Source organism: Schistocerca cancellata, chromosome 5 (assembly GCF_023864275.1).
Source record: "Schistocerca cancellata isolate TAMUIC-IGC-003103 chromosome 5, iqSchCanc2.1, whole genome shotgun sequence".
NCBI lineage: Eukaryota > Metazoa > Arthropoda > Insecta > Orthoptera > Acrididae > Schistocerca > Schistocerca cancellata.
Genome location: NC_064630.1, coordinates 777,899,485 through 777,922,852, shown reverse-complemented (window position 1 = coordinate 777,922,852; position 23,368 = coordinate 777,899,485). Strand labels below are relative to the sequence as shown.

General features: G+C 43.4%; 2 protein-coding genes across 2 annotated transcripts; both read left to right on the top strand.

Moving 5' to 3' along the window:
• Window positions 1–300: 300 nt before the first annotated feature.
• LOC126188800 (ankyrin repeat domain-containing protein 65-like) lies at window positions 301–1,131 on the top strand. The gene has a single exon (XM_049930412.1). The coding sequence runs from the start codon at window positions 301–303 to the stop codon at window positions 1,129–1,131; it is 831 nt and encodes a 276-aa protein (XP_049786369.1).
• Window positions 1,132–4,152: 3,021 nt separating this feature from the next.
• Window positions 4,153–4,668, top strand: LOC126188799 (ankyrin repeat domain-containing protein 65-like). The gene has a single exon (XM_049930411.1). The coding sequence runs from the start codon at window positions 4,153–4,155 to the stop codon at window positions 4,666–4,668; it is 516 nt and encodes a 171-aa protein (XP_049786368.1).
• Window positions 4,669–23,368: the final 18,700 nt, after the last annotated feature.

Below are 23,368 nucleotides of genomic sequence, written 5' to 3'. Positions count from 1 at the left end.
ACCTTGAGCCTTGCTTGCGTCAGGAAAAAGTGAGCGACAACTCTGTAGTTTGGCCCCTTTATACCCTGAACCAACCAACCATTCTATGGTTGCTGCTCCAGCAGTGTACAAAATCGTAAAAATTCAGAAATTGGAAGAACTGCAGGTGTTAAGGAACAACAGGCACGATTTAGATTGTATAGCCTGGAGAATATCCAGTTCTGAATGAATTCGGGATTTTTGGTTTCTCAAATAAAAATTAGTTTGTATAAATGATGGGTGCGACCGCAATGTTACAGCGGCAGCACGCTTACTGTGGCGATGATGTTAGAGTGCGAGGAGCCACTACCATTTCCCTCGGACTGTGGGGCTCTGGATGCCACAGAGGCGAAAGTGGAGGCAGCTATTGCTTCGCTGATGGAGGCTGTCCCGGCAGGGATGGCGCAGCACGCACCCCCGCTCATAGCTGCCGCGGCTGTCGACGACCGCAAGACGATTCGCCGGTTCGCGGAGTCAGAGTACGGCCCGAACTACCGTGGCGCCGGCGGCAAAACCTCCCTCCACTGGGCGGTCGGCGTGGGCGACGAGGCTATCCTCAGGAGCCTGCTAGTCCTAGGCAGGCGCTGTGCCACGGGGCTGGACCTAGAAGCAGTAGACAGGAACGGCTTCACGGCGCTGCACTACGCGGCGGTGACGCGCAAGTTGTCCGCTACCCGGCTGCTGCTGGAGGCGGGCGCCCAGGTCGACTGCCGCGACCTGGACGGCCAGACGCCGCTGATGAAGGCGGCCAGGTGGGACGACGCGGCGCAGTGCGGCGCCCTACTGGGCGCCGGGGCAGACGCCGCGGCCACCGACGCGGCGGGGCAGACGGTGCTGCACGTGGCTGCGGCCGCGGGCGCCACCGGCGCGCTGAGGCTGCTGCTGTCGGCGCGCGGGGCGGCCGACGCTGCAGGCGCCGCGGACGCGCTCGGCCGCACGGCGCTGCACTGCGCGCTGCGGCGGTCGCGGCTGGAGGCGGCGCGGATGCTGCTGCCCGCGGCGGCCTACACGCCGCGCGTCGACGACACCGGCAGCACGGAGCTGCACTGGGCGGCCGCCAACGGCGCGCCGGACATCGTGGAGCACCTGCTGCGCCTCGGGCCGCCCAGGTAGGCGCCGGCGGTGGGCGGTCGCTTGGCCTCTTCCATTATTTATACCTTGTCTTCGAGGCAGTCATACATCTGGGAACATATTCCGTATGCTCGTGCCTTCGTTTAGTCTGCAGTGGGGTACTGTGTCGAACGCTTTCCGGAAATCTAGAAATATGGAATTTGCCTGTTTCTGTCTTCTTACATGATTGTGTAAGTGTAAATCTAACAGTGAAAATAATTCTAATGGCAGTACTGACTTTAAAGAGATAAGTTTTGTCCATCAGTCGATTCTTTCCTCTGCATATTCTCCTAGGTACATGTAGTTAGTTTCTTACTACTTTCATTCCTATGTCTTCCAAAGCTTCTCTCTATCATCCCAACATGTCAAAGATAAATTCTGTGGTGTTGATCCTACCCACTTACTCAGATTTCCGATCCTGAATTAATGAAGTTGCTTCATGCACAAAATGAAGTGCTATTTATCTGGCTACTTAAAGAAATTTACATACTTGTAATTAAATTCTTAAAATAATTAAACTAATAATTTTCCAGCTCAGTCTTTCTCTAAATGGTTAGGAAGGGCTTGGGCTGGTGGTGACCCTGAGTTTCTGAATTTTTATCATTATTTATGTAAGAGAAGCAACTATAAATGCGAGATAACGTATATGGCTTGAAGAGAAACGTCATAAAGATAGTAATATGTTAGTGTATTTTTTGCTGTGTCCACATTTTTGTCTAACCCCTGTATTTTGATAGAGGAACTGCTGCCAACTGCAGCTAAGGGGCCGTTGTATGTCCTACACCACCAATGTTATATTATCGAATTTTGTGACCCATTATCTTGGGAACTTTTTAAGATACCAACTTATAATTTTCCATAATTATCGAATGCTCCTTTCTAGATAGACTGAACTAGAATTATTACTAAAATTGTATTGTGGGGCATGTTACCTTCGTTCACTTAATTTTTTGACAGAATTTTGTAAATAAACATAAAAACAAAACAACTCCGGATATTTTAATTATTTTAGTTCCATATGTGTTGAATCTCTCATTTGGCACGCTGTGAAAATTTCATGTCTCTACCATTAGTACTTATTAGAAAACGGGTCTTTTATTGCAAAAAATGTAGTTCAGAGCTATTGAGGTTTAAAACTTTATTACTAATTCTTATACAGACTTAAATTTCCGTGTCTTTTATGCACTAGAATTGCCCTGGCCCATAGTCTCTCTTCAGTGTCACAACAGCCCAGTGCTTTCCACCTCCTTTTTTCTTGCTTCTTTTGTCATTTGCTGAGCAGCTAACTCTGCTTCACATACACGAAGCTCGTCCAGTTCCCGCAGTCCTTCAGTTTTGGTCTGTCCAAATCTTTCCCCTATCTTCTCCAGAACCTTATGTCTTTCAGATCCCACCATTAAGTTATTACAGCATCAGACGCTGCTAACTTCAGAGCCATAAGGCCAAGAAATACTCTCAGGGACACAGCACCAGACATTATTGAAGGACTCACATTCTGGGTCTTCCCATGTAAACACTTCTTTAGTAGCTCAGGATTTGCCAAATATCTGTAAATAGGATTGCCTCCATTACTGCCAAAGAAAGAGAATGTCTGTGTAAACTCGTGCAGGGTGCCAGAAAATTCATCTTGCCTATATTTACACTGTTTGCTGGAGGTGGACACAAAGCATGACATGGCTTTTCATCTGTTAATATTCGATGAAAGAAAGTGCTCCACACAGCTCTTTTCGTCACCTCTAAATTGTTATTTCTAATGGCGTTCCCACATTCCTGTTATTCACCAATTACTTTGTTAGTCTTCCAGGACATTTTATTGGCTTGCCATCAGTTTTGTTACCGGCTTGGTTTTCAGGTTTATTCGTAATACCAGCTTCTGAGATGCAGCAGTAGGCACAAAACAGAGCAAAGCAAAGTCAATTCTAGACACTGTAGTTCCCAAGATGACTGCTCAACTGTGGCAGCATGTGTAGCCGCGAAATTTGACAGTCACACGTCAACATTCCAAATATTATTTGAAAGTCTCACAATTGTCTGATTTTAATGAATTATATACCATGTAAGGTGGTGTGGCCTCCTGACCTTCATTTCTTACATATTCCGTCCTCACAATCGTATTCTGAACATAAAGACGCTTCATTCGACCCCAAACTCGATAAGGGAGTCAATTTTGTATGAATCCATGTAGGAGATACGCAAATCAAATAAGTAAATAGCAAGTGTGCGATGAGGATGTAAAAGTCGAGGCTGGCGTACACAACATGACAGCCACAGGCAGCAGTTGTCGCAGCTCACGGTATTGTGTTCTACAGTGTGTGTGCGAGCCCCATCTGTCTTCCCTAACAGTACACTCCACTAAATTTCTCACACGACAGCCTTGACTGTACCTAGAAAAGTTATTAAAGTTGTGTAGGCAGGGCTTTCAGCCATTCTGCCGAGTAAATAACATTCTTAAAGAAAAAGGAGAAAAGAACCTTTCCATACTTTGTAAATTAATAGCATTCCTATCCATAAGAGGCAATCTACTGTTCGGAAAAGAATCCGGAAAATTTATTATTTTATGAGAAAGTTTCACTTGATTTCTTACAATTTTTTGTAATTATTTTTCGTTCGTTTAATGTTTTTCTTGCACTAACTAGCAATACTCCAGTGCCCAAGTATCCCACTAGTTACGTAAGAATATATAGAATATTTGTGTGTCTTTTCCTTACAGCGGACGACTCCAGAAGATATTTGTTGCTGAATGTTTTACAAGCAGTTCTTGTTGGTACATTAGGAGCATCTGTCTGACTTCCGTAGTAGTGTGAGGTGGAAACTTTCTTGCAGGAGCCAAGGGTACTTGTTGGATCAATCAATTGCGCAACTTGATAAAAATAAAACCCACACACTCAGAACCAAAATGTTCAGGAAAGTCCAAAGTACATTATGGAGTAGAAAACAGAAAATGTCAAGTTTCAACGAATTTCACGTACAATGTCCCCTTAATCGCCCGCGTCTGCACCCAGGTGGCCCCGTGACGGGAGAGGCATGACGCCGCTGATGCGGGCGCTGGAGGCGCGCAACGAGTCCACGGCGGCTCTGCTGCTGGAGGCGCCGTGCTGCCTGGAGCCGGCGGCCGACGCGGCGGGGCTGACGCCGCTGCACTGGGCGGCGCGCGCCGGCATGCCGGGGGCGGCGGCGCGGCTGCTGGGGGCGGGCTGCCCCGCGTGGGCGCCCGACGCCGCGGGCCGCGACGCGCTCACGTGGGCGCTGCTCGCCGACGACGAGCAGACGGCGGCGGCGCTGGTGCGCCTCGCCGGCTTCCGCCAGCGCGCCGACCACTTCGGGCGCACCGCGGCGCACGTGGCCGCGACGCGCGCCGGCGCCCCCGCCGTGCTGGAGCTGCTGCGCCGCGGCGCCCGCGCCGACGCGGTGGACGCGGAGGGCCTGACGCCGCTGACGTGCGCGCTGCGCTACAACGCGGCCGATGTGGCCGACATCGTGCGCTGCTACTCTGCCGGCGCGGCGGCGACGGGGGCGGCGGAGGACCACGACATGGAGTAGAGCGCGCTGCGTTGTGCCACTCTGCACTGCCAGGGGAGGCACACTTGGAGCAAAAGGTGGGCGCCAGCACGTCCGAAAAGCCCGGGAACAAAGAGTTCGGAGGTAAACTTCGTACGTCAGCAAAAAGGACATGCCTCCTGGAGTGCGTCCCCTCCACCTGCAAGTGATTAGCTATCCTCCCAACATGTACCATTTATCCTTCTATGAGGAAGAAAACTGATAATCCCTTGCAATTCTGTGAGTAGCTCAAAACGAATGACGTTGAATTTTTAAACCCAGATAATAACGAAGTCGCGGTTTCATTGGTGAACTCTGCTGGAACAAAGAATTCGCAAAAACGTTTTTCCTTTCTCTCAATAGTTTTAAATTGCTAAAAACATGTACTGTGTATCTGTGAATCTTCCAGACTGAATTCACCTAAGTCGCACAGATACCACTGCCAGCCTGCATGTGAATTTATCTGGTTCAAATAAAAGCATAAAAAATCGCTTCTGTGTTCTTGTGATCTAACATATTGCACCAATACTTCACTCCCCGGATCTTATTTTGCAGCAGACATTGTCAATAGCACTTCTTCAAAAGTGCCTTCTATCACATTTCAGAAAAATTCAACTTAATCGCTTGGATACACTCTGTAGCAGCTGAAAGCGTTCTTCCGGAACAATGTGACAATGGCAGACTCTACAGCTACAGCTTCAGACATGTTGTAATGAAAGAGCGATCAGGACAAGGGAATGGAGCATTCGATAGCATTTGCCAGAGTACAAAAAACCTGTTATGCACTACACAAAAATATTATGTACTATAGATTTTGTTTTAGGCAGTGATGTAATAAAATGACAAATTTAGACTTTATTATTTATACCATTGGAGAACATCCAACGTTGCCAGAATGAGATTTTCTCTCTGCAGCGGAGTGTGTGCTGGTATGAAACTTCCTGGTGGGTTAAAACTGTGTGCCGGACCGAGACTCTAACTCGGGACCTTTGCCTTTTGCAGGCAGGTGCTCTACCAACTGAGCTACCCAAGCACAACTCGCGCCCCGTCCTCACGGCTTTACTTCTGCCAGTACCTCGTCTCCTACTTTCCAAACTTTACAGAAGCTCTCCTGCCAGGAAGTTTCATCAAACGTTGGTCAAACTCCTTGTTAAATCAGTGTTTTTGGTTATAGTTGACAGAATAAATTATTTCTTAATTTTATAGTTCTAAAAACTTTCGCAGCGAGCTTAAAATGTTAACATGGAAATGAAGCACGTCATTGACAGCTTGGCACTACGTTTTAGCAGTTAGCGGCCTATGAGAATGTAGCTAAGGGCAGATACACACAGCAACACAGTCGTCGTAGTGCTAAGTGAGCACTGAAACTCTACCACTCTGTTCCTCTGTACCTCATCAGCCACATAACTTCCTCAAAGGAAGTAACACTATTAAAACTTGCTCTTCAAAAGCAAAAAGACATTACTATTGAAGATGGTTAAATGTAGATATTCAGCAAAAGTTAACGAATTTAAAGCTACATATCTAATTCCACTGTCCTGTCAGTAGCGCTAATGATCGTAGTGCCAACGTACGGTAGCTGTAACATGAATTGTCACTGACAGATGACGGGCGTCAGAATGCCGTAGCGACCAGCATTGTATCCACAAACGACTGTATAGCCATCTATATCGAAAATGACAACCAAACGGACTTTCCTAGCTCTCTCTTGAAACAGCTGTACCTAAACTTTACTTTCCAGGGTTGCGCAGGACGCTCCAAGAAACCAGTTGGAAATCAAAGCGGCAAGTATTCATGGTCTATTGTCTCCTGACAAATCCTGCAGCAACTTGAACTTAGTCTTAACTCCTTGACCGATCAATCGGGTCCCATAGTTACCCGCTTGCTGATTCTCCATTTGGCGACACGGACTGGTATATAGATTTTACAGAAGGTTTTATAATAGCAAAACCTTACAGTGTGTAATTCATTTTCAGACTGACCGGCAGTGGTGTTAAGATATCTGGGGAAACATTCCAGTCATTGGCTTTTCCAGCAAGAATTGCAGGAAATGCATTTATTATAAACATCGGTTTATGAGAATACTTCTACTACATGACTAAGAATAATCCAGAATATTTCAGAAAACGAACCTGCTACCTCTCTGCACCACAGCTTCAGCACAGCAACTACGTCTCCGCATATGACAATATCTGAAAGACAGTATCTACAAATGTCATTGTTTGATATTTAATTTGGTAAGTCGTACTAAAAGGACACGCTTTAGAAAGATTGTGCTGCAGTATTGAAATGTTGTACTTTCGTAGCCCACACATTACAACACTAAAAGCATCAACTCCAGAAAGCCTTTACCTACCGATATGGTTTTCCCTGACACTTCGTAGCAAGCCGTAGCTAAAGCGACGCGTTTTAAAGTGATGAATTTGCTGATGCTTTGAAACAGCTTTTATTCATATTATGTACTCTGAGCGGAAAGCCACCAGCTACCATGTTTAACGCCACACAATATGGCGGCTGATATGTTCTGCTCGTGATGTATTATTTGTGCAAACTGAGTTGACACTCGGCGCGGTGGCTGATGGGAGCAACAATAAATGCATTTCCCAGTTACGGTCGCGCTCCCATCAATTACTGCACTGAGTAGACGTAGTTTGCACGAATAGTAAAACGATGTCGCACCTCATTGGCCACGTTCCTCTCCAAATTGGACACGGCAGGTTCTTCATTTCATGCTCTGCTGTGTAGTGGAATGTGGAATTCTACTGTGTGACGTTTAGCCTCTTGGAAAAATGTTTCAGATGGCTCTGAGCACTATGGGACTTAACATCTGAGGTCATCAGCCCCCTAGAAACTAGAACTACTTAAACCTAACTAACGTAAGGACAGCACACACATCCATGCCCGAGGCACGATTCGAACCTGCGTCCGTAGCAGTCGCGCGGTTCCAGACCGTAGAGCCTAGAACCGCTCGGTCACACCGGCCGGCTCTAGCCCCCTTGTCCATGTGGATTTTCACGTCTCGTGAGAGGCTTAATGACACAGGTACATGCGTGCGTGCTTTGCGTAGCAGCACGGTATTCCCGCGGACGGGCACGTACCACAACATTGCAGTGTGCGCAGACGTTCCTTTACGACTCACTGTCGTAACTGTTCCCATAGCTGCATGTGTGCCACGCACTTGCTTGCCCGCGTGACAGACTGAATCGCATGGATGGCGAGTTATAGTGAAAGACTGCTGCTCACTTGGCTTTGCCACATGGATGCATTACTCACTTTCGAAAGAAATGAGTTATCCAGCAACTGAGGTTACGACATGTAGCTTTACACAAGGAATGAAGCAATGTATGTGGGGGGGGGGGGGGGAGGAGGAGTTGGTACCACTGCCGTGCAGCGGAAAGCCAGTGGGAGGGACGAGCATTCCCAACAATCAGACCACTGTTGTGGTGAGTGTTAGAAACAAGCGTTCTCATTCTGGCTCCCGCCAAGTGGGAAGTGCGCGCTGTAACTAGCTGCCTAAATGCTAAGCGCCGGAACGCCGCCGCGATTCATCGCAAAAGTATTTATAGAGAAGACGTAATGTCAAGCATATGAAGAAATGGGTACGGAATTTAAATTCTGGAAGGATAGAAATCTGCGATGAAGATAGACGCGGAAGGCGGTCTGTTGTAACTGATGTGGTGCAAAAAATTGAACATCTTATCTCTGATCGCCGTTAATAGATGACCTGCATGCAGTTCGTCCAAACATTTCACGAACTGTTGTTCATGAAATGGTAACTGATAGACTAAATTATCGCAAACTGTGTGCACGATAGGCGCCAAGATACTTACCGAAGCACGTAAAATGAAGTCGGTGCCGCTCGCGAATTTGGATGGTTGCCGAACAGTGAGGTCGTAGATATCGACGGATCAGGGAAGGATGGGGAAGAAAGTCTGCTACGCCGTTTCAAATGAACAATTCCGTTATTTGCCTGAAGCGATTTAGGGAAATCACAGAAAATCTAAATCGGGATAGCCGGACGCTGGTTTGAACTGTCGTCCTCCCGAATGTGTCGTGAATTTCTTGACAGTTTGGAGACAAAAGGAAAGGCTTTTCTCAACTCTATAGTGGTAGGAGATGAGTGTTGGGCTTATAACCATATTACAGAGCAAACGACAAACAATGCAGTGGCGCCATCCTCATTCTCCAACCAAAAAATTAAAAAGTTGGCAACCAGCAAACGGAAACCTTGGTGTCAGTGTTTTGGGACAGAAAAGGGTTCTGCTCTCGGAGTTTTTGGAAAGAGGTGAAACAATAAGATATTGAGAGACCATGAAGAAACGCTGCGGAGCCATGCAAAACAAATGTCGCGGGATGCTGACAATGGGAGTCTGACTCCATGACAAAATTCGTCCGCCCACCGCTCATGCAACCCAAGACTTGTCGACTTCGTTTGGTTGGCACGTTTTAAACGATCTCCCAAATCCCAGATCCCGCTCCTAGTGACCATTGTCTGTTCACTTAAATGAAGGAACGCCTTCGTGGAAAACACTTTTCTGTGAGGTGAAAAGCGAAGTGGAAAAACTCTCAGAAAATGGCGGCGGGAGATGTCTGTGACACAGGACTCAAAACTCGTCCCACGGATGAGAAAATGCATTGGGGCAAATGTTAATTTGTGGAAAAATAATGCAAGACTTATACAGGGTGATTCAAAAAGAATACCACAACTTTAAAAATGTGTATTTAATGAAAGAAATATAATATAACCTTCTGTTATACATCATTACAAAGAGTATTTAAAAAAGTTTTTTTCACTCAAAAACAAGTTCAGAGATGTTCAATATGGCCCCCTCCAGACACTCGAGCAATATCAACCCGATACTCCAACTCGTTCCACACTCTCTGTAGCATATCAGGCGTAACAGTTTGGATAGCTGCTGTTACTTCTCGTTTCAAATCATCAGTGGTGGCTGGGAGAGGTGGCCGAAACACCATATCCTTAACATACCCCCCATCAGAAAAAATCGCAGGGGGTAAGATCAGGGCTTCTTGGAGGCCAGTGATGAAGTGCTGTCACGGGCTGCCTGGCGGTCGATCCATCGCCTCGGGTAGTTGACGTTCGGGTAGTTACGGACAGATAAGTGCCAATGTGGTGACGCTCCATCCTGCTGAAATATGAATTGTTGTGCTTCTTGTTCGAGCTGAGGGAACAGCCAATTCTCTAACATCTCCAGATACTGTAGTCCAGTTACAGTAGCACCTTCGAAGAAAAAGGGACCAAAAACTTTATTGGCTGAAATGGCACAGAAAGCGTTCACCTTAGGCGAATCACGTTCATACTGAGTTGTTTCCCGCGGATTCTCGTCGATTCACTTCTGCCGTACTCAATAACACAAAAAGCTTTCTGTTGAGCGGTCGCCATCTTAGCATCAACTGACGCTGACGCCTAGTCAATAGCGCCTCAAGCGAACAAATGTACAACTAAATGAAACTTTATAGCTCCCTTAATTCGCCGACAAATAGTGCTTAGCTCTGCCTTTTGTCGTTGCAGAGTTTTAAATTCCTAAAGTTGTGGTATTCTTTTTGAATCACCCTGTACAATGGCTATAAACTTTATTAAATTTTTTGTACTTCAAAAGATTCTTGTAACCTTACTTTCCGGATTAGGTTCATACTTCGCATGTAACACAACTATGTGCAAACTAGGACGAGATTTCGTTGCACTTATAATTATGGCAACTACAGATTGAGATCGAAATATTACAAGGAAACCACAGTTCGATTTCGCAATGCAGCTACATATTGTGGAGTTCAGATTTTTCCTAATAGTAACTCCACGTATAAGTCACTAAAGCCGTCGGCACACGGACCGTGCTGCCGAACGTTAACGTTGCACGTGCCAAGTTCAACGTGCTGTTGAACGCCCAGGAACGATGCGACTTGTGCGCACGGTACGTGGGCCCCAACGTGGTATACGCGATCGCAACGCACTCTAGCGGCAGTTGAGGGGTGTTTCTAATTCGTAAATCATAGTATTTACTCAACGAGCGCGCGTAAAATTCCCACGTTACCTCTGTTAAAACGCACATTTCCTCTATCGTCCATGAAAAGGAAAGTACCATGTCCAATCAATAAGGACACAGACTTACAAAAAGTTCCATTACAAACAGTGCGGTACAAATTTGGAATACTTCGCCGCATAACATAAACATTATTTCATCATTCCCACATTTTAGTAAAACTCCGTCAGTCTTAATTGATCACTGTTCCTACCCAGAGTAGCAGATTCTTTGCAGCATGTGAATTACGAAGCGTAAAAGAAAAAGGAGCAAAATATCCTTATACAAGTAGCGCAAGCTGTCCTGTAGATTAAGCCAATCGAACAGTCATCCATCAAAAAAAGGTGGTTACATAACATCAACTATTATAGTATATACTTACATTAAACTAATAATAAAGTATCAGAACCTAACCAAACCCGAATGTTAGGGAAAAAAATTTGGAAGTATCAAGACGCCCACCGCCCAACAAATATTTTGATACACGTTAGTGACGCTACTCATTACGCTAAACCAATGCCTTCACACTAGTACCTATTCATATTGTTAAGACTTTCTGAAAAACCTTAATCGTAGATATGTTACCAATTTAAATTTAATTACAATAAATTGTACCAAGAACAATGCGTTTTGGGTGGATCTTCGGTGTCACTGACTTCAAATAGCTACTCTCATACTACGCAAGTTACAATAATTTTGCCACGAATATTTCTCATTATTTTATTGGAACGAATCACACAGTTAACAACAGTTTTCCAGTGATTCTCAATTTGCTGGTGCTCATAAACGGCATATATACATACAATAGGGTGTCCTTTCGTCCCGTTTTTCCCGGGACAGTCCCGTTTTTTACCAAAATGTCCCGCTGTCCCGAAAGTTTTTTTTTTTGGGACGCTCAAATGTCCCGTTTTCTTATGATTCCACTTGGCCAGAGTATTTTACGTTACTTGTTGTTTGACTTGCTATTAACTGCGCAATTATTTACGCTAGGAAGCGTGTGATGACTTTCAGCAGACTCCAAACATGTACCGAACTGTCAAAAATCGCAAGTAATTTTAAACGCACGAATAACGAGGATTCTTCTCTTCTAAATCGATCCACTGAATCCGTCCTTTTAGTGGAGAAACTGTAGAATGTGCGTTGTGCAGATCAAAATTTGCTATTGGTCATGGTGGAAGGTCTGACATTGTGAATCAGTTAAGACGAAGAAACACCGCATGAGTGATCAAACGAAAAGAGCAAATAAATGCGTGAGTGACTACTATGTAAACTTAAAATCAGTAACAGAAATGGATAGGCAGTTGGTAGCACAAGAAGCTATGTTTGCATACCACAGTGCAATGCATAACCATAGCTTTGTCATTGGACTGTACTACAGCAGTTGTTAAAAAACCTTTTAGTGCTAAATTCACATGTGGACACAAAATGTAATACAATCATTTCAAATGTTATTGCACTGTATGCAGCTCAGCAGGTTTTAAATTAACTGAAAAGTGCTCGATTCATTTCTGTAATGATTGATACATCGAATTTTCTGGATTTGAAGTTGTTTCCTCTCCTTATCAGGTATTTTCACCCTCAAAATGGCATCACGGTGAAAGTGCTCGAATTGGTTAATTTAGTGGCAGAAACTTCAGATTTACTTCAGAATTAAGTGCTGGAGGTTTTAAAGAAATATGATCTTAAGGGAAAGGTGATTGCAGTTTTTGCAGACAACACTAACACCAATTTTGGTGGTAAGCAGAGGAAAGGAAAAAACAATTTGTTCTATAAACTCCAACAGAACACAGTGAATAATATAGTAGGTGTTGGCTGTCCAGCACATGTGGTGCACAATTCCTTACAAACTGGCTAAAATTGCCTACCCATCGACTGCCAATTAATTGTAAACGAAATCTACCAGGATTTCCACATACATATACAGTAAGGGTTGAATCTCTGAAGTCATTCTGTAAGTTTACTGAAACTGAATACAAAACTGTACTTGGGCACAGCAAGACAAGGTGGTTAACTCTGCTACCAGCATTGGAAAGAATTTTAGAGATATTTCCTGCTTTGAAATCATATTTCATTTCCCTTGATAAGTGTCCTGTTATCCTTAAACAAATTTTTGATACCCTGTGTCTATTGTTCTTCTACATTTTCTTGTTAGCCAGCTAAAACCTTTCTCCACAACGATTAAATGTATTGAGAAAGAAGAAATCACAATAGTGGAAGTTTATCAAGAAATAAACAAATTATTGGGCAAATTACAATGTAGAAAATGTGAAAGATTTCTCACGTCCTTTGTACATGAGACTCTAAGAAAGCTGGAAGAAGAGGGTAAAATTACTGTAGAACAATTTCATATTTATGCTGACATCTTCTATGACTCTTGCATTGAATTTATGAAAGAATGGTGTTTACCATTTCTCACTCATTTAAAGCATTTGACTGGGTTAATACTGAAAAGGAGCAAATGGTTCAAATGGCTCTGAGCACTATGGGACTTAACATCTGAGGTCATCAGTCCCCTAGAACTTAGAACTACTTAAACCTAACTAACCTAAGGACATCACACACATACATGCCCGAGGCAGGATTCGAATCTGCGACCGTAGCGGTCGCGCGGTTCCAGACTGAAGCGCCTAGAACCGCTCGACAACTCCAGCCGACGAAAAGGAGCAGCTACAGTGGAAGGATATTCAGGACTGTTGTTTTTATTGAAAGTATTGTACCAAATTTTCCTGTCGATGAAGACGAACTGTTCGATGAATTTTCACGTGCACAGAACTTCATAAAAAGTGAAAAAGGAGACAAAGAAAGTGTTAGTGCAACGTGGTGTAAAATATTTGCTTATGTGAAAAGTATTTCAAAGGTAAAAACATTAACATGAAAAACATGATTCATTTAGTGGAGTTTTGTCTGGCAGTTGCTGGGTCAATTGCTGCTGTGGTACATGTGTTTTCGTTAGTGAACTCTTTGTGGTCAGATGAAAAAAAAAAACAGAATGAAAGTTGAAACAGTGAGGGCCTTGCTCATGGTCAAAACACACTTTAATGGAGTATCGTGTACTGACTTTTATGATACAATTTCAAACGAAAATGCACTCCTTGATAAAGTACATAAAAGTGAAAAGTACGGTGATAGTGTGGCAGAATAATTGTAAAAAGTGATTTGGGATCATCTGAGTGCACGTTGTAAAGGTAAACTTGTATGTGTATTGAATTTAGTCAATTTATGTCCCGTTTTATTCTTCATTGTCCCAGGTTTTTCTGTAATTTATTTGAAGTGTCCCCGTTTTCAATGAAAATGAAATGGACACCCTAACATACAGGCTTAAAATGAATGCCAATATGGCGCCTCACAACTCTGTACTGAAGGGAGAGGGCGTGCGTGTGACGTAGGTGGCGTTGTGCCATCTCATTGGTCAACGCTCAGACGCACGCTCAGAATATCTGACCTGCCAGATATTGCTCTGCACGTTCGGAAAGACTCCCGAACATGCTGTTCCACGCTATGACGCCAGAAACTCGGCACGCTCAACGTTCGGATGCACGGTCCGTGTGCCGACGGCTTAAGAATATGTCAGTATTATTCCGCCCCAGTATTAGGAAGCTATACGAAATTAAAACTGACGCGCAACGTCGCTTGACGGGAATTGTTAAAGTTGGTTAGTAGTCGTCTGTGAATTTATGGCAAGTGAAAGAGAGAGGAATATAGCGAAAGGGATTTACATGTAAGTGATAAGTCCCTTCCCTCGAAAATTTCCTTGGTAACTATTGTTACCACAGAGGACGTGTCAGTAATCTCTCTTGTACTAACTCTGCGGTACACGCGAGGTATCTCGTTGCTTCCACCGTCCTGAGTTGGATGCATAAGTTGTGAATAATGTTCACGAACTTGCTCTCTCCTACAGTCAGTTGTTGGCCCCTGTGGAGAAAACGGCACGTATGCCGGAATTACCTTGAGGCTATAATAGACTGTAAGCGAGGAACTGGTATACTATAAATAGTTAAATTTTGAATTGCTTCGTTTAAACGGGATGCCATTTGCTATTTATTAGCAGAACACGAAAAACCGCACTGTTACAGTAGACTTCATGATCACACACAGTTTCCATTTTTAGCACAACAAAATGAACTGCGGACTTGCGTAATTACTCTCAAACTAGTTCTCAATTACATGTCCAAGTTGCTAATTAAGTTATTAAATTAAACAGTGCCGACCGCGGCAGACGTCTGACCTCAGACAACCAACAAAGTTGCGATCTCACAGCAGAACCAGTTCGCCCGCCATAAGTTCGGCGTGACCCGAAGATCTCCGAAGTGCTTCGTCTGCTTTTTCGGTTGGCAGTTGTTCATTATTCTGCTGGTAATAAACACATTTGAAATAACGCAATGGTATCTACTGATATGCTTTTATATTAAATGCAAGTAAATTCACTGTTCAATTTTCCTAACATTAACAACAGAAGTTTATCATTTTGGTGCTCTACTTCCGAACGCAGCAGCCAATCGCGGGGAAGAACCACAATTTAGCGAATAAACCATCCCTCACAGGTACTTCACACCACAGTATATCGTCTTGCCTTCTCAACTGCTCTCAGAAGAGCCATTAGCTGAGTATGGCGGCTGTAAAGCTAGAAACGTTAAAAAAATTAATGTCGAAAATTATAGCTCGACTGTGCGGCTGTGGGTGCTAATATCCCCTGGGCCATTCCAGTACCTTTCGACATGATGCGCACGTGGAAAGATTAGCGGGACCGCTTTGATGGAAAGGAAAGCTAGCTTCCCAATTTACTGTAAGGAAATGCCCAAACCTGAAAACTGTCAGCATACAGACGACTGTATATACAGCAGGCTGCCACCAAAATATAAGATTTATTCCACTTTTAGCCACCTGATAAAGCACCCAAAATCTAGGATTTTTTTTCCACTTCCCCATTCATTAACAGCAACAAGCTGTGGAGTAGATTAATGTAGATAGGGGGAGACAGAAAACAATTGTAACAGAGAAGACTGACGGTATGGAGGAAAGTAAATGTTAGAACTTGGAACGAACTCCGCTCCTGGCGGGAGACCACGAAGAGGGGAGGGGGGTGGGTCGAGAGGACATTTCCGCTGCAACAGAAACTCGTCATTAACTACAATGTAGTAAAGTAGTTTATAGAAGTAACAACAATTCTGATTCACTGAAGTCCACCCCCCTTCTCTCCCCCCCCCCCCAACATAAGAAGCACCTCGCCCGACGTAAGCCGAACCGAAAAGGTACAACTCAGAACTTCAGAAAGGTCACCCCTCTTGCCGCCGTCGAGTAGGACTGTTACTGCTGACCTGGTCCGAGAAGCGCAACACCTGCAAGCCGTCGGCACACGGACCGTGCTGTCGAACGTTAACGTTGAGCGTGCCAAGTTCAACGTGCTGCTGAACGTTCAGGAACGATGCGACTTGTGCACACGGTAGCTCTATTACAACGCACTTTTCCTCTATCGTCCACGAAAATGAAAATTACCATGTCCAATCAATAAGGACACAGGCTTATAAAACATCCATTACAAACAGTGCGGTACAAATTTGGAATACTTCTCCACATAAGATAAACAGTATTTCATCATTTCCACATTTTAGTAAAACCCAAAGATCAGTCTTACTTGATCACTGTTCCTACCCAGTAGCAGAATCTTTGCAACATGTCAGTTACGAAGCGTAAAAGAAAAAGGAGCAAAATATCTTTATACAAGTAGCGCAAGCTCTCCTGTAGATTAAGCCAATCGAACAAAGTCACCCCTCCAAAAAAGGTGTACTTATATTTACATGAGATGAAATATTATAGTATATACTTATATTAAACTAATAATAAACTATTAGAACCTAATAAAAATGCGAATGTTAGGAGAAAAAAAATTGGACGTGTCAAGATGCGAACCACCGACCCAATAAACAACTCATTATGCTAATCCACCAAGACGTCTCTTACCTGATATTATATTATGTTACACATGCTGAAAACCTTAATCGTAGATATGTTACTAATTGAAATTTAATTATAACGAATTGTACCAAGAACAATGCGTTTTGGGTGGATCTTCAGTGTGTCGCTGCCTTCAAATAGCCTACTCTCATAATACGGAAGTTACAATAATTCTTTTGCCACGAATATGATGTTTCTCATTATTTTATTGGAACGAATCACACAGTTAACAACATTTTTTTTTAGTGACTCTCAATTTGCTAGTGCTCGGAAACGGCATATATACAGTACAAATAGGCTTGAAATGAATGCCAATATGGCGCCTCACAACTCTATACTGAAGGGACACGGCGCGCGTGTGACGTAGGTGGCGTTGTGCCATCTCATTGGTCAACGCTCAGACACGCTCAGAATATCTGATATGCCAAATACTGCTCTGCACGTTCGGAAAGACTCCCGAACGTGCTGTCCCACGCTATGACGTCAGAAACTCGGCACGCTCAACGCTCAACGTTCGGATGCACGGTCCGTGTGCCGACGGCTTTAGCTGTCTGCCACCGTGATGCTGTGCAGCCCTTGCGAGATACAGTAGGCTCACGTCAGGCGGCCTAACACTTCACAACTTGCAGCCATCTGACGCTTCTGTGTCTCAACAGATAAACGCGGTGAGATCGGACCAGCAGCAATTAGGCGGTAGGTAATTTTACTGGACGAGCAGCGCTCAATCATCACTTATTCTAGTTCACAATCCAGATTCAGACTTTCATTTGCTAATGACTTTAATTCAACTGCAGTTCGTTAGATGCATTTTCACCTCTGAGTCGCGGATTAGTTTAATTGCGTCCAACTATTTTCACACTGACAGGTGCCCCTGTAACTATACAGTCAGGTGGTTTTTGTGAGAGTCTGATTTACTTTGAAGTCAGAGTGCACTTCCAGTCTTTAACCTTCAATGTTAGACTGTATATTAGGAGCCATTAATTTCAAACTGAAGATAATAAACTGCATAATGTATCAGTTTAAAAACCATTCTCCTCATACGTTTACCAACAAACCCTGTACAGTAGGAAATACGTCATACAGAAGTGAACAACACCAGACACATCAGAGAATTTAAGCGACGAAAGTCGGCATCTGAGTTAATGGTTTAGCAATGATGCGACCAAAATTTGCAGATCCACGTTAGAACTGATAAGATTGTGTAGTGCAAGTAACACCAACACCAGGAAATGGGAACTGTGTCCATTTATATGGCACAGTAGTGTATATTTTATACTGGAATCGGAATATATTTCACTGTGAGCAGTGATTCGGTTGTAGAACTCCTTAGTTGGGCAGCAACTCCCGCCGTGTAAATGAAAGAAGTATCGCGCTGCTGACACTTCACGTCACTGGTCCTTCTCTGTATATTTTGTTCACCACAAGATAAAACATCATGTAAACAAACACAACTGCGATGATTGGTCAGCAGCCGTACCACATGTAAACTCGTGACACTGACTCCTGTTTATGTTTCAACTATCTTATTACTTTGTTAAGGCAAATAAAACTTTAAGATATTCTAATGTTCGACAGCCATCAACGTTTTTCCTAATCATACTTCACTAATATAGTCTTTATTTCAAAAATCGTGTCCACTCGTAGTCTCTATACTGTTGTGGTCTGACTGTCGCGAAGTTAATGCGATAATTTCTAAAATGGTTCAAATGGCTCTGAGCACTATGCGACTTAACTTCTGAGGTCATCAGTCGCCTAGAACTTAGAACTAATTAAACCTAACTAACCTAAGGACATCACACACATCCATGCCCGAAGCAGGATTCGAACCTGCGACCGTAGCGGTCGCTCGGCTCCGGACTGTAGCGCCCAGAACCGCACGGCCACTCCGGTCGGCGCGATAATTTCTGAGCTGCTTCCTGCTCCGTAGTGAAACAAGTGCGTGGAAGACCGACAAAAAGTGGCGAGAAACAGGTCATTCTTAGTGTTTTTCACAGGGTAAGGTATCAGGCAAATCCAACACCTACCATGAAAACCCTGACATGATAAGCAAATCCAGTAGTATGTCACATAGCTCCGAATAAATCGTGATATTAAATTAACCAAAGTAATACGAGTAACGAGTGAGGAAATGGAATACCACAGACTAACACAAGAATGCCTAAATTCATGTCATACCTTCCCACCGTGAGACATACACAGTTCCGAGGGGAGAAACGAGAACAGAAGCCGAGAGCAGAACCGTGTTAAGCTGGAAGGCCCTACGATAAGGGACGGACACCCACGTCGCCAGCTAACCGCTAGGACCACACCCCAGCCGCAAGTTTAAGTGTGAGACTTTTTCGCGTCTCTGTTACGTCAGGACCACCCCCAGCCCATGTTAAAAGCTAGAGCCCTCCAGAAGAACAGTATAGATCTTTTGATATCACAAAAAGGGCCACACCACCCGCAAGTTTTTAGTGTGAGACTTTTTCGCGTCTCTGTTACATCAGGACCACCCCCCAGCCCATGTTAAAAGATAGAGCCCTCCAGAAGAACAGTATAGATCTTACGATAACGCTAAATGGGCCACACCAGCTGCAAGTTTTAGCGTGAGACTTTTTCGCGTCTCTGTTACGTTGCAAACTTTAAAAACATTGCCCCACCACGAAAAGTATAACGTTTCTCATTGGATACACAGAATTTTTGTAGGCGGAGCTTAAGGTTAACATTGAGACCCTGATTGGTCAGTTGAAACCACAGCCAGATAGTTTTTTTAAACCAACTTCGGTAAATTTTAGTAAGGAGAAGTTAGGAGAGAGTTGCTTCCGAGACGGCGAGGTGAGCGGAGCTGTGCTGCCCGCCGCCCCTGACGAACACCGACAAGGTAATGAACGCACGCGATGCCGCATAACAGCGCATAAAGCTTCACTCAGAACTGCAGAAGTCTCATCTGTTACACCCCCTTTTTGCGTAATACTAGTGTTGATCGCCAATTAAAGCTCATGGTGTTCACATTTGCCACTTGAAGTAAAAATCTGAAACGCGATGATTTTTCTGTTATATAGTTATTGAGAAGTCACATCAGCCACTGTAATTTACGACAAGGTAGATAAGTAATTAAAGATAATTGAGGGTCACTGTAGACCATTTTGATAGTTTTTTCTTTTGTGAAACTTAATTTAGACCTAGATTATAGATGTGATATGGCATAGGTCATCCTTCGATCCATTGTAGAACTTGGAAATCCATTCAGGGAATATTCGTTCACATTTTTGTTGAATGCAGTTGGTTTTTACCATCCTGTATTAAAACATTTCCTTTATCAATAGTGCAAAAAAAATGGCTCTGAGCACTATGGGACTCAACTGCTGTGGTCATAAGTCCCCTAGAACTTAGAGCTACTTAAACCTAACTAACCTAAGGACATCACACACATCCATGCCCGAGGCAGGATTCGAACCTGCGACCGTAGCGGTCGTGCGGTTCCAGACTGTAGCTCCTTTAACCGCTCGGCCACTCCGGCCGGCCTATCAATAGTGCAATTTATAAACAATGTTTTGTGAGTAGAATAAAATTTCCAATGGTAAACTTAACTGCTTTTTCCACGTTATTTTACCAGCTAACTAAAAATAGGAAAGCCTTGAACCTCTTCCTCTAAATTTAGTTAGTATTAAGATTCTTTTACAGGGAGTGCAGTGGAGCTGACGGTGAAATCATTAAGTATTTGGTTATATCATCGCTAGTCTCACTGAACTCTTCTGAACTCTACATGTCATGTGTGGTCTGACGTCTCCTTACCAGGAACAGGTCCGAGGTTCAAACTAGTCAATTCCCTAAAAAACACGCTCAGAGCGTCGTTGCGCGAAAGTGGTAGGGAGACACGATATAGAACAAACAGACACCACGCAGAATGTTAGAACACTTTACAGGGAAAATCACTTTTCAGCTTTTCTGAGGAGCTGCATTTACTACAGTTAAAATTAAGAAAACATTACAAATTACATTTTAGGACAAAAATGAAAACCGAATACTCTTTATTTGCACTGTGTCCAGCGTTCCATAGCACAGAACATTGATTTTCATAGCATTGAGCACACGATTTAAAAAAAGGCTACTTTTGTGCGGTTGTCACCATACCACTGCAACATGAACCCAACGGCACTGATCTGGAGCTAAGTTAAGGGATTTGTAGCGAAAAGTAATTAGACATTTAAGTTGCCAGACGGTCTGGAGCTTTGGCTGGCGTCACTGTCGAACGGTGGCGTGATAATAAAGGCACCTCATTAAGGGGCTCCGGAACGCCCTATACTTGCAATGTTAAAATAACGCTTATAAATTACATCTTTCCTCACAAAGTATTTGAGGTAGGAAGTTGAACTTTTTACAGATTATTTATTGGAATATGGGCTACAACTTAACAAAGGGATTTTACAAAATTTTAGTTCAGTTATTAAAGATGATTTTTTTTTTCAATTGTAATGAAAATTCACAACATTTTTTTGCAATTTTTTATTTATATATTCAAAAATCTACAGTTTTTTGGAAAAAGGCTGTGTTAAATTATGCAGAAGGTACTGTGTAACGTTTACTGAAAGTTTGAAACAAATATGTTTGGAAGATCCTTAGAAAACATGTAATTAGTATGAGAAAATAAAAGTTTTGGGAATCGAGCGACAAAGATTGGATTAACTTTTTAGTGCATTCCACGTCCTTAGGATGGATTATCTTCATCCTCTGCAAACTCCTCCTCCAGCTTCCTCTTGTTCCTCCTCCTGTTTACTCTTGCTTGTATTTCTACACTCTTTACAGCCCTGTCTGCAGCCCGAAGGCGTTCCTTGTCTAAAGCAAGCATCGCTCGTACCATGTTAGAACCTATCTTCATTCCCATATTTCTAAATACCTTTGGCATTCCAACATTTCTCCTTTTCTTAAAAGCCTTCAGAGGATTTCTAATAACTTTACTTTTACTCATTATTATACTTCAACAAAACAGAGACTCAAGAAACAGAATTAATTACGAATATTTTCGAGATAACGACAGAGTAAATAAACATGAAACAATCGACAATCACACCAGCGATATATATTGAACCATCACAGGTTAGCCACAACACATACTTTATATCACATCACTAAAATGTACCTGATGAACACGGACGTTAATAATAACACCATTTGACAGCAGTTTAACAGCGCCACAGTGGGTCACGCCCATGTAGAACACATTTCAAAAAAAATTTAAAAATAGTTGTAGTCTTCGGAATTGAATAAATTATATATCTATTAAAAGGTAATAGTCTGCAGATTCAGAAAACGCAAAAGGAGAAAATGTCGCGTTTGGTTGGATTCGTGGATTCTGTTGTTGATCGATCAGTTATCAGTGTAGCAGATGAGTTTCAATACCGAAATGCTTTTCTCAGCTTCGTATATGGAAGGAACTGAGAGACTGCCAGACGACTGGCTGTAAGTTGGTACCTTCAGTGGTTTCAGTAGTTAGCTATACCGTGATAATAAACTGCATAATGTATCAGTTTAAAAACCATTCTCCTCATACGTTTACCAACAAACCCTGTACAGTAGGAAATACGTCATACAGAAGTGAACAACACCAGACACATCAGAGAATTTAAGCGACGAAAGTCGGCATCTGAGTTAATGGTTTAGCAATGATGCGACCAAAATTTGCAGATCCACGTTAGAACTGATAAGATTGTGTAGTGCAAGTAACACCAACACCAGGAAATGGGAACTGTGTCCATTTATATGGCACAGTAGTGTATATTTTATACTGGAATCGGAATATATTTCACTGTGAGCAGTGATTCGGTTGTAGAACTCCTTAGTTGGGCAGCAACTCCCGCCGTGTAAATGAAAGAAGTATCGCGCTGCTGACACTTCACGTCACTGGTCCTTCTCTGTATATTTTGTTCACCACAAGATAAAACATCATGTAAACAAACACAACTGCGATGATTGGTCAGCAGCCGTACCACATGTAAACTCGTGACACTGACTCCTGTTTATGTTTCAACTATCTTATTACTTTGTTAAGGCAAATAAAACTTTAAGATATTCTAATGTTCGACAGCCATCAACGTTTTTCCTAATCATACTTCACTAATATAGTCTTTATTTCAAAAATCGTGTCCACTCGTAGTCTCTATACTGTTGTGGTCTGACTGTCGCGAAGTTAATGCGATAATTTCTAAAATGGTTCAAATGGCTCTGAGCACTATGCGACTTAACTTCTGAGGTCATCAGTCGCCTAGAACTTAGAACTAATTAAACCTAACTAACCTAAGGACATCACACACATCCATGCCCGAAGCAGGATTCGAACCTGCGACCGTAGCGGTCGCTCGGCTCCGGACTGTAGCGCCCAGAACCGCACGGCCACTCCGGTCGGCGCGATAATTTCTGAGCTGCTTCCTGCTCCGTAGTGAAACAAGTGCGTGGAAGACCGACAAAAAGTGGCGAGAAACAGGTCATTCTTAGTGTTTTTCACAGGGTAAGGTATCAGGCAAATCCAACACCTACCATGAAAACCCTGACATGATAAGCAAATCCAGTAGTATGTCACATAGCTCCGAATAAATCGTGATATTAAATTAACCAAAGTAATACGAGTAACGAGTGAGGAAATGGAATACCACAGACTAACACAAGAATGCCTAAATTCATGTCATACCTTCCCACCGTGAGACATACACAGTTCCGAGGGGAGAAACGAGAAC

What these genes read in the sequence shown, in the direction of transcription:
- LOC126188800 (XM_049930412.1), top strand. Translation starts at nt 301, where the DNA reads ATGATGTTAGAGTGCGAGGAGCCACTACCATTTCCCTCGGACTGTGGG.
- LOC126188799 (XM_049930411.1), top strand. Translation starts at nt 4,153, where the DNA reads ATGACGCCGCTGATGCGGGCGCTGGAGGCGCGCAACGAGTCCACGGCG.